General features: G+C 41.7%; 1 protein-coding gene across 1 annotated transcript in view; it reads right to left on the reverse strand.

The window, feature by feature from the left end:
• Positions 1-521: 521 nt before the first annotated feature.
• Positions 522-12,575, reverse strand: part of LOC308366569 (NACHT, LRR and PYD domains-containing protein 3-like) — a gene marked incomplete at both ends in the record, with an annotated part of 32,887 nt that continues 20,833 nt past the window's right edge. The window contains 4 exons of the mRNA XM_080840285.1: positions 522-1,057; positions 3,567-3,613; positions 7,684-7,857; positions 11,515-11,685. Of these exons, the coding sequence (XP_080696411.1) occupies positions 522-1,057; positions 3,567-3,613; positions 7,684-7,857; positions 11,515-11,685 (928 nt within the window). The remainder of the gene's footprint in view (positions 1,058-3,566; positions 3,614-7,683; positions 7,858-11,514; positions 11,686-12,575) is intronic.

Below are 12,575 nucleotides of genomic sequence, written 5' to 3' on the forward strand. Positions count from 1 at the left end.
TCTCAGTCTATCTTTGTCTTTGTGAGTGTGTGTGTGTGTGTGTGTGTGTGTGTGTGTGTGTGTGTGTGTAAATGAGTCGGGTATGTAGATACTAAAACAAGTAAGCAGTCAGAGTTAGGACAAACACAAACAGACTCACACACACACACACATACACACACACCTTTAAGAGATCACATGTCACGTCAGTTTGTCATTTGTAAAGGATTTGTAAATCATCCCTCTCTCAATCATAGAAAGAACTAAAAGTGTGTGACTGGTGACTAAGTACACACACACAAAGAGAGATTCAAATTTGTTTCCCTATTTTATTCCCAGCATATTTTGAACAGTTTAACTATGATTACAGTGATGCTTAATTAACCTTGGTCTCCATAGCAGTATGTTTATAAACATGTAATAGGCTCAATACTTATATATTAATTATCATTATTATGTTCCATCACAGCATAACACAATGGTGCTTGAACAGGAGTGTGTGACTCTTCTGCAGACTCTGGTGATCCTGCAGGATCAGGAGGTCATGTGATCTGGCACAGGGACACTGAGGAGTCAGAACAAACATAAAACCCAGGATAGAGGGGCTCAGTGAATGTGGAGTGGAACGTGTGCAGGTGGGTGAGTGTGTCAGAGGAGACGCTGTAGAAGGACAGAGTGCCTGCTGGCCAGTCCAGGTACACTCCTACTCTCCTGGAGCTGGAGGAGGGGGCAGGTATGTCAATGCTCTTCTTATTGTGCCAGGCAGAGTAACTTTCACCAAAGCATTCCAGACTCCAGGACTTGTCACTGTATCCAAACTTGCTGTCATCACTCCCCCCTTTCCTCTTCATGCTCTTATATGCCACTGCTATCTCATCCCTATGAGCACTCAACTCAGCATCCCAGTAGCAGCGTCCAGACTGACCTTCTCTACACAGCACCTGATAATGTGAGTCAAATCTCTCTGGGTGGTCCGGATATGGCTGATCCTCACTCCCACGTGTCACCTTTCTGTTCCCCTCAGAGAAAGAGAGACGTCTGTTTGCTGTGTTGGGGTCCAGTGTGAGCTCACAGGCATCTGCAGACAAAAGGAAAGAACATCAGGATATGGGGTAGGAAAGGGACTATTCAACCTCACCCATCCACACACACACACACAGACACACAATCATACAGATGTTCGGATACACACATCTTCCTAAATGCACACAACCAAGCGCATGCTCAAACACACATACACACACCATCACACAATGATAGGAGGAGAATGAGAAGAGTGTTTATTTGTGTGTGTTTCTGTGTAAAACATTCTGGGAGGAGAATTAGAAGTGTGTATTTGTGTGTGTGAGTGCATGATTCATGATACCTGTGTGCATGTGTGTCAAGAAGGCAACAGGGAGTATATGTGTAATCTCCTGTGTGTGTGTGTTTGTTTCAGTGTGTGCATGTACATTCTTGTGATATTTGTGTGTGTGTGTGCCAGGAAGGAGTATATGTGTAATCTCTTGCGGTTGCGTGCGTGCATGCGTGCGTGCGTGCGTGCTTGTGTACGTGTACGTGTACGTGTTGGATAATGTGTGTGTGTGTGTGTATTTCTGTCACTTTTTTTCTCCATATATACTGTATGTATTTATATTTGTGTGTATGTCTATGTCTATGTGTGTGTGTGTGTGTGTGTGTATGTGTGTGTGTGTGTGTGTGTGTATGTATGTGTGTGTGTGCATATAGGTAAGAGTGTGTGTGTATGCATTTGGTAAGTGTGTGTGTGTGTTTGTGTACGTGTATAACGGTGTGTGTGTGTGTACGTGTATGGCTGTGTGTGTGTCTCTCTATGTGTATGTTTGTGTTAGATAGATAGAGAGAGAGAGAGAGAGAGAGAGAGAGAGAGAGAGAGAGAGAGAGAGAGAGAGAGAGAGAGAGAGAGAGAGAGAGAGAGAGAGAGAGAGTGAGTGAGTGAGTGAGTGAGTGAGTGAGTGAGTGCGTGCGTGCGTGACAGGAAGGAGTATACATGGAATCCTTTGTGTTTGAGCGTATGTGAATCTGTGTGTGTGTGTGTGTGTGTGTGTGTGTGTGTGTGTGTGTGTGTGTGTGTGTGTGTGTGTTGGAGTATATGCATATAGGTAAGAGAGTGTGTGTGTGAGTGTACGTGCTTTCTTTTGTATTTGTGATATTTGTGTGTGTGGCTATCAGGAGGTAAACGTATGATCTTTCGTGTGAGTGTGTGTATGTATGCAAGTGAGAGAAAGTGTGTGTGTGTGTGTGTGTGTGTGTGTGTGTGTGTGTGTGTGTGTGTATCCTTCTGTACTTGTGATATTTGTGTGTATGTGTTTGTGTGCGTATGTGCATCCTTGTGTATTTGTGATATTTGTGAGTGTGTGTGTGTGTGTGTCAGGAAGGAATATATGTATAATATATTGTGAGTTTGTTTTCAGGAAGGAGTATAAGTGTAATATGTGTGTGTGAGTGTATATGTATATGTGTTTGTGCGTGTGTGTGTGTATGTGCATCCTTTTGTATTTGGGATTTTTGTGAGTGTGTGTTTGTGTGGGTGTGCGTGTGCGTGTGCGTGTGCATGTGCGTGTGTGCGTGTGCGTGTGCGTGTGCGTGTGCGTGTGCGTGTGCGTGTGCGTGTGCGTGTGCGCGTGCGCGTGCGCGTGTGCGTGTGTGTGTGTGTCTGTGTGTGTTTGTGTGTGTCTGTGTGTATGCGTGTGTGTGTGTGTGTGTGGGTATGTGCATCCTTCTGTACTTGTGATATTTGTGTGTATGTGTATGTGTGCATATGTGCATCCTTGTGTATTTGTGATATGTCTGTGTATAAGAATGTATCTGTTTTTGCATTCTTGTGTATATGTGATGTGTGTGTGTGTGTGTGTGAGAGCACATGTCTCTATCTTTCTGTGTGTGTAGAGAAGGAGTATATGTGCAATATCGTGTGAGTGTGAGTCTTTCTCTCTATCTCTATCTCTGTTTGTGTTTGTTAATGTGTAAGTAGGAGATCAGGAAGCATATGTGTGATCTCTTGTGTGTGCAGGAATAAGTATGTGAAATGTCTTCATTCACACACACACACACAAAAAACTAAAACACCACAATATGTCACACACACACTAGCAGGCAAGTAAAAACCTAAGGACACAACACACAAACTCAGGTGTGGATCCTTTCAGGTAAGCATCACAGACCAAACACTGCCAGGCTTGGTTCAGTAAGTGTCAGACATAAATTCTGTTCAGCTTTCATTGTCAGGATGGCACATGTCATGATAATCTTAAGGCAGTAAGCTGGCAGCTGTTTTCAGGGCCAGACCCTGCAGTTGCTCAGCAACAGCTGTATGAGCTGGGAGTCGGCTTAATCACATTCATGTTTTAGAATTAAGAAAGCCAAATGGCATCAGAAAATGACCAAGTGAACAAAAGAAACATCAGCCTGATCACACACACACACACATGATCACATGCACTACTAAACCTATAAACATGTATACAACCTCTTTCTCTTTTTCATACACATCTCCACAATGTTTCCATGTGTTCATATACAATCATGTGTGTGTATTTTTTCAGGGAAAAATGAATAAAATCACTCACATTTTCTCGGTCCTGGTTTCATCCTGAGCTCTCCTCCATGGTCATACCTCAAAAAAGGAGGAGAGAAGAAAATACACTTGAGGCACAACGTATATAGTTTTGATTGATTACAATGATTCACTGATAACAAATCAACAGGACAAAAACAGTAACAAAAACAGTAAGATATTCCATAGCCTGGTTATTTTTTCTGTGATATTATTTCAGGACAGCGATCATATAGCTGTTCACAGACACACTGGACCCTTTTCAGTTTCCCCATCAACAAATCAGATCAACTAAGGGTTTCCACAGCAAACAAAGACAGCCATGTTAGAATGTGGTTCATTAGCTAGAGCTCAATATTTAACACCATCGTCGAAACCCACACTTACAGGCAAACTACTCATGGCCTTATCCCCTCCCTCTACAGCTGGATCAGGGACTTCCACCCTAGCAGACCACAATCTGTCAGCATTGGGCCTCTCTCCTCAAAGACACTAATCATGAACAATGGCTGCCCTCAAGGTTGAGTGCTGAGCCCTCTGCTCTACACACTCTTCACACATGACTTCACTGCCTCCTATGAGAGCAACTCCATCATCAGGTTTACTGATGACGCCACTGTCATAGGCTTGATCACTAGTGATGATGAGACAGCGTACAGGAGTGAGGTGTCAAGCTGAGTGACATGGTGCCATAAGAACAACCTTACCCTCAATGACAGCAAAACTAAAGAGATGATTGTGGATCTAAGGAGAAGGAACAGAGGACATCAGCACAAACATCATCAGTTGTTTCACATAGACGGGTCTGCACTGGTGATGCACTGACCTCATATGGTCAAACAGTACAGACCAGCTGATCAAAGAAAGACCAGGAGCAGCTGCACTTCCTCAGAAAATTGAGGAGGCCACCCAGTATCCTTAAATACTTCTACAAGTGTGATATTGACAGTATGATAACAAACAGGCTGACAGTGTGGCATGACAACAGCACTGCTCAGGACCACCAGAGAGTCATCAAGACAACAGAGAAGGAGGTCCACTCCCAACCCTGGAGCTCACTTACTACCAGAGAGTATGCAGGCATAGTAAAGGACTGCAACCATCCCATGCTGTTGTGTCCCTGTGTGTGTTTCTGCTTGTTTAGTACTTGATTGCTCTTGTGTTTGCAGTTCCTTGTGTATGCGTGTATGTGTGTGTTTTCTCCAGGATGTCCTATGGGCTGATGACACCTGATTGACAAAACCTCTGCCGGCTGATGTTTCAATGGGGTTCCACCCTTTGCAAACACTCTTCCAGTTTGTGAGACTCTAGACACTAGGCTAGACACTAGACTAGACAAGGCCAAAGCGTGCGGATTCAGACATGCCATTATCAATCTGTTTTAGACTAGATACTGTAAATGTTCTGTTTCCAAGTTTCTTACGTCTCCTGTTTAATCAATTCTTTACATGTTTCATATTTCATGTTTCATATTTTTTTCCCACAGTTCAAACTCTTTCTTTTGTACTTGCATCTGACCCTAGACTGGGGTGTGACACAAGCACAGATATTTTACCCAGTTTACCCAGACAGTCAGGCAGGTGGGGCTGCAGTGTGATCAGTTCCTGCTGGAAGGAGAGAAGTGGAGAGGGGAAATGGAAGGAGGAATGGGAGGAGTGTAACAACACTGTTGCTATGGGCACCAGTCACAATTGGATCCACCCACAGCACTGCTGGGAAGCTTTGGTTGAGACAGACGTCTGACAACAGCACTGACTGCCATTAGCCCTGGCTGCATCATGCTGAGACTGAGAGAAGATGAGGGGAATAGAAGTGGCTGCTGACTGGTGATACAAGCAGGACATGTGCACCATGACGTCTTGGAGTTTAGGAAGAGGAGCAACATGCACATCCATTTAGGAAAAGAAAGAAGATGCAACCTCCCATAGTGTTCAAGACTAAGGCTACATCCACACTAATACATTTAAGCTTCAAAACAGTTACTATGTTTATGCCTGGCGCCTTCGCTACGCTACTGAGTGATAGAGATAAGTGAAACTCTGACTTTAATCATGTATGTAATAATGTATGTGTGTTAATCACATGCTTTTGTGAGGTGATTCATTAATCAAGTTGTCCTTTCTTTTCTGCCCTGCTGATGCATTACGTTGCATAAAGCAAAGCAAGATGACCTCGGATGTGGGAGACCCACCACGTAGTTTTCTCTAGTGCTTTGGCAACAGATAATCCTAACTTTATACTATATAATCCTTGTGTGATGTGTTTAACTTTGCTTCTCTCTCATCTTCTGCAGTCTGGAAGAGAGCCTGTGCCTCTCACTTGTCTGCCAGGACATATGTGAGCCCAATGTGCAGATTGAATACAATTATACTCTGTCCGAGGTAAACTTGAGTGTGAATTTTCACCTAACACTGGGGGCCCTATCTTGCCGATCAGAAACGCAAGTAGGACGGCGCCAAACGCAAGTAGCTGTGTGGGCGGCTCTATGGTGCAGTTGCTATTTTAACGGCGGAAAAAACACACTTGCGTCCAGCGCAAGTGTCAAAAGGGTTGGTCCAAAGGAGGTTACTCAGCCATAGGTGTGGTTTGGGCGTAATATGCAATAAACCAATCCGAGCGTCATCTCACATTCCCTTTAAGAGCGAGGAGCGCATAGTCCATAGCGGCTTGTTATTTTGATGGCGTAATTACCTGGTGGAAGACCGGAAATGTTCACAGCCGAGGAGACCGACGTGAGATTTACACCAATTTTTTGGCAAGCCATATATAATTACAAGGAAAATAAAGTATTTACCACATGAGGAAATCATTGTGATATCCATATCCAAGATATTTTAAAAATAGGCGTACATCTAGCGTACACATTGACCCAAATGATTCAGGTTAATTGAAGCTGCGTGACATTTGATTTATTGTATGGCTTTGTAAAAAGCTGGGAGATATATATATATGGGGATGCGAGAAACCCTCCAAAAGTCAAGCAAGCATGGGAAGATATTGCCGTGATTGTTTCTGCTACGGGGCAGCCCAAAACGGTGCCGAAAACGCTATAATGACGTCCGGAGACGTGGGACATCCAAGCTGGAAGGTAACACACGTTCTCGTGGCCTCACGGGAGGTGGATCTGCCTCGACCCAGGATCTGACGGCAGCAGAGGACATCGCCACGTCTACCCTCGCGCCTGAGAGCGTACAGGGATTTTGGGGCATGGAAATCGGCACCCAAGCCAGTGCACCAGCTGACCAAACCCAAGGTACATAAATAAAGTCCACATACACAGAGATGAGTTTACAAGATTTATAATAATACTGGCATTAAATAAATGCAACAAAGCCATACAATAAATCAAATGGCACGCAGCTTCCATTAACCTGAATCATTTGGGTCAATGTGTACGCTAGATGTATGCCTAGTTTTAAAATGTCTTGGATACGGATATCACAATGATTTCCTCATGTGGTAAATACTTTATTTTCCTTGTAATTATATATGGCTTGCCAAAAAATTGGTGTAAATCTCTCGTGAAAACGACAGAAGTAAAGTGTAGCCTATAGGTCCTATAATGTGCGGGCAAGCACATGCGCCCTTAAAAGAGCGTTCCGAATACGCGTTACAGACTTTAGACATTGCGCCTCTGACATTAGACCAGCTTTTTTGTGGTCAATGGCGCACGCCGTTGTTTTGAAACTGCAAAATACCACTTGCGCCAGAGAAACGCCAGCAGCGTTATCAGCCCTTCATAGAGTGCATGCGAAGTGTATGTAAATGTTCATGTGATATTCATTTTCAGGCATGTTAGTATCAAAGGAGATTATTTCTGATAGAGATAAAAAGCTCGTCTGGAAAGAGATAATTCCGAAAGGTAAATGTATTAGTGTGGATATAGCCTCATTTAGTGCTCATTGTGAAAAGACTTTCCCCATCCCCTCCATTAGAAATTTCCCTTCGAACTCCTTGGGCCTTGGTGCCCTCATCAACAACCTGTGCCACAAACACCAAGAATTACCACTGTGTCCATTTTAGGATGTGGAAGAAAGCCAACAGATAAATGGGGAGAATAGCCAGTCTATCCAGAATATGTCACCTAAAATCAAGTATTATTTACACCCAAATTAACACCCAGCACTCACCTGAAAGCCTCTAGTTTACAGTTGGGATCATTCAGTCTTTCTGTGAGCTCTCTGACCCCTGAGTCTCCTGGGTGATTGTAGCTCAGATCCAGCTGTTTCAGGTAGGAGGGGTTTGATTTGAGGGCAGAGGCCAAGAAAGAACAGCCCTCATGTGTGATGAGACAACCGGACAGTCTGAAACAAGAGATACATTTTCCACATTATTATAGAAGGGAAATGCATTAGAGGTATGTACAGTATTCGTAAATTCAGCTATTTATTCAGGTATTTTGTCAGTCAAAATCCAACACATTTATTTATGTAAAACAATTTATGGTAACACTGTTTATGAAGCCTAGCTTTATAAGGCCCTATAAGGGCATTATAAGGGCCTTAATAACGACTTATAAAGTAGCTTTATGTCATTATAGCAATCATTATAACTATGTATAATCTCTTCACAATGACTCATAACCACCTTTATGAAACATTATATCAGTTAATTAAAAATGGTTATAATTTAAGACTGAATAATGCATTATAAATATGTGATCGTCAGTCTGTGTCAGTTAGACTTTCTATGACGCCTGCATTTATATGGCCCTATAAGGGCATTAATAATGCCTTTAAAAAGTAGCTATAAGTTATTGTAGCACTCATTGTAACTATGTATAATGTCTTCACAATAATAAGCACTCATAACCACCTTTATTATACATTATGTCAGTTAAATATAAATGGCTATAATCTAAGACAGAATGATTCATTACAAATATGTGATCATTAGTCTGTGTATCTGTCAAATGTCAAACGGGGATTAACTATTAAAACTAACTGGGGAGGAAGCTAAACAAACATAGAAACAAACTCAGGATTGCACAAATGTACAGAGTCCTAATCTGCTTCACTCACGATAGGGCACTGTTGTGTTCTGCAATACTGTTCTATATTGTGCTACCACTAGGAGGCACTGTTCCATAATTAATGCTAGCTAATTTACATACATAGAGCAGAAGAAGAGTGAACCTCAATGCTACTAGTCACGTACTTTCATGCTGCTGACAGTTCTCAGTAAACAGTGTTAAGATCATCCTGCTTGTCTTTACTTTGAAGCTTCACTACACGACAGGCACGGAACTGAGATAAACGGCACAAGACAGTCAAAGGAGACTTGGAGTCGTGAGAACGGAGCTCTTGATAATGGCGTGGGATCCCGATGGCACGGCCCTTGCTGAAGTGGAATTCAGCAAACAAGAACGTGCTGGGGTGGAATCCATCGGACACGAAGAGGGTTAACACATAACCATTTATAATGAACTGATATAATGTATCATAAAGGTGTATAATGTCATCACAATGACTTTTAACCATAGTTATAATGATTGCTACAATGACTTATACCTACTTTATAAGGCATTATTAAGGCCCTTATAATTCCCTTATAGGCCTTATAAAGCTAGGCTTCATAGAAAGTGTTACCCAATGTATTGTAAGAGCAGATAAATCAATAACAGCATTCATAAATGGAGCTATTAAAAACTAGCTGATGATGAATCCCAAGATGTTGAAGAACAAAACGTTTCCAGAGATTCCATTCAGAACTAAAGTCATATTATTCTACTCAGATGCCTTTATCTTTTCAGCATTAGAAGTAGGGTAAGCAGATATCTGTGTGTTCCTGAATGTGCCATTTATATCTGTGTGCCTCTGTGTTTCTCAGTGATAAGGACTGGGGTGTTTTAGTTATGATTTTAAGGTCATACGTTTGGCCCATGTGATACGAACTCTGTGATGAACACTCCTCTCCCTTCAACTGATACAAAATTAACAGTTTTTTCCAATAATATTCACACTTGTCTCAATACCATGCCCACTTCTTCAAATCTCTTCACAGACACACACCTCAGAACATTAGTTAACCATTGTTGCCAAACAACCACCAAAACACTTCATACTTCACCCAAAAGTGACTCATGCTGCCATAACTATAGCATATGCTCTCTCCCATTAAACTAGGCAACTTAGTGTTGCATTGCAAAAGGAAAGAAAAACGTATGACACCCCGTATATTTTGTAATACAAAATAAAACAGTTAATATGAAATGTAGCTCCATGCTAAATTCTCAGTGGTATACTATAGTACAAAAGAAACTGAGCAGGCACTTTTCTTTACCAGTGCAGTGAGTAAAACAACATCACATGAGACTATCACTAGAAGTGTCCTGCAGCCCTAATGCTGATCAGGGGTGAAATTATGAACTTCACATTTACAGTACCGCAACATTCTCCCTTGCCTTGATACTTTAGGAAAGAATCTTTAGCACAGCTTATTCAAACCTAAAATTCTCCATATACAATCAATATTTCAAGGCAAGCTGTTGCCATGACACCAAGAACAAACATTTGTGATATTTTGGTTTGCCTGTCACAATACTGTATACTGTATATCACTTTTGAGTGTGGCAAATGTACCCTGTGTAATCAGTGGTACAGTGGTTATTGTTGTTGACGAACAAGTATCTGACCAGGGTTCAGTTCCTGAGCAATGCAATATGCTATTGTATGCAACTTTGGATAAATATGTTTGTTACGGCTGCATTTTTGGGTCCCTTTGTGTCATTGATAGCCCAAGACTTACATATACAGCAGTAATGGTGGGGAAATGTCTTCAGCGACAACTACATCTATATTTTTCACTTCATACATGCTGTAGGTACAAATGGAATTCATCCATTGCATATGGTTTAATCCGGAACCTACGTAAACAGCCTCTACTGTAAACCTTTAACCTGATGCCACTTGGACCACAAAGACCACTAGTTCCATGTATCATTAGCCTCGCAACAAAGAGAATAGACAACGCATGGCAACAAATGTCTAATACTTCTCATTAGCCAGTAGCACACTGCTTACAGAGATTAACGCCTGGCTCACATGACAGGCATTGCTTGATGGATGCTTGATGGATGATGGAGGCCGTATCTGGCGCATTGGTGGTCATTGAATGCATTTTGTATCTAAGCAATGGAAAAGTATCCATAGTTTAGTTTGCATAAGTGTTTTGAAAAAGTGGACAAGTTGAGTGTGTTGAGACAAGTGTGAAAAGGAAAAAAAATGAAAAGTCATGTTTGTTCCCTGTCTAGTAAGCGAAGGTGGTGAATCTTTATGTGAAGCCATGCGCTCTCTCACTTTATGTGCCCCATTATTCCTGATTTTTCTACCATTGCCTGACTGAGGTCTCCATTACTGTGGTATGAAATTACTAACTTATTTTGGTCTCCTTGGGGAGCCTCTCTATCTGAGAAATTTAAATTGATTAAAAAATGATTAACAGACCTTTACTTCAAACAATACAAATGGGACACTTTGTATCAGTTATATTTAAGCATTAAAAATGTTCTTACAGTAATGAATGAAAACACGTCATGATGATTTCTAGCTGGCTCTTGCTAGGCAGCGATTATACAGTACAAGTGCAAAAGTCTGGTAAAAAGTCTGCAACAATCCAAACCCACACTAATTGACTGGCGAATACATACCATGGGTCAAAGTAATTGTAATTTTCCCCTGAAGAAATATCACTTTGAGACAACACTCTGAATCCATTTACTGACCACCTACACCCAATCATTTTATAATATGTGTTTAACCTTCATTACAACATTACAACTACTTAGTGTACCAGGAGACATTGATAGTTGGCAGGAGTGTCCTGTTACTTTTGGCCAAAATGCAGATGGTTTTGTATAGACAGAAGTGTGAACAGTTCATGAACAGCACACTAATCTAGCACAAGCATCAAAAGCTCCAATCAGGAGTAATACTAGATACTAGAATGAGACAAACACAAACCTTAGTTTCTGTAGTATACAGTGAGGGCTACTTAGTCCTGCAGAGAGAAGCTTGACTCCAGAATCCTTCAGGTCACTGTTTGTGAAGTCCAGTTCGGTCAGGGAGACAGATGACTGCAGAGCAGAGGCTACAGCCTTACATGATTCCTCTGTTAGCTTACAGTCAGCAAGTCTGCATAAAGTGAGAGGTAAAGAGACAGAGAGTAGTTAAGAAAAAAAATGTGTGCTTGGAATTCTTTATCATCACAAAATCCTCCATTTGCAGAAAATAAAAACTTTGTAGCATTACAGCTTGACCGCTTCCTTTATAAACATGTCTTGCCCAATTTGGAGCAATGCTCTGTCGCTATCAAAGTCACTGTCTTGTTATAGGAAAACACATGTGTGAAAGGAAATAGTATGCATCAATGCACGTGTGAGAGGATATACAGCAGACCACTCTTTTAGTTTACCACCACAGAGAACATGGAATAAAGCTTTGCAAACTTGTAGAGCCTCCTTCAAAATGTATTTTTGTGTCTTCAGTTCAGTGTGGATTCAATGTTATACACACACGGGCATGCACAGATGAACAAGCACTTGTGTTTATGTAGATAGGCCTTTCTGTATCAACTATATCTATATGCTGTAGATACACCTGGAATTCATCCATTGCATATGGTTTAATCCGGGACCTACTTAAACAGCCTCTACTGTAAACCTTTATCCTGATGCCACTTGGACCACAAAGATCACTAGTTCCATGTATCTTTCTCTCTTGTTCGCCCACTCCAAGAGTGCAGATACCCCTCTCTGCCCACTGGACTCGCCTGGTGAGGAGCTACTCTTTTGGTTGCCTCACAACAAAGAGAATAGACAACGCATGGCAACAAATGTCTTATACGTCTCATTAGCCAGTAGCACACTGCTTACAGAGATTAACGCCTGGCTCACATGACATGCATTGCTTGATGGATGCTTGATGGATGATGGAGGCCGTATCTGGCGCGTTGGTGGTCATTGAATGCATTTTGTATCCAAGCAATGGAAAAAGTATCCATAGTTTAGTTTGCATAAGTGTTT

Source organism: Sprattus sprattus (assembly GCF_963457725.1).
Source record: "Sprattus sprattus genome assembly, chromosome: 1".
Lineage (NCBI taxonomy): Eukaryota > Metazoa > Chordata > Actinopteri > Clupeiformes > Clupeidae > Sprattus > Sprattus sprattus.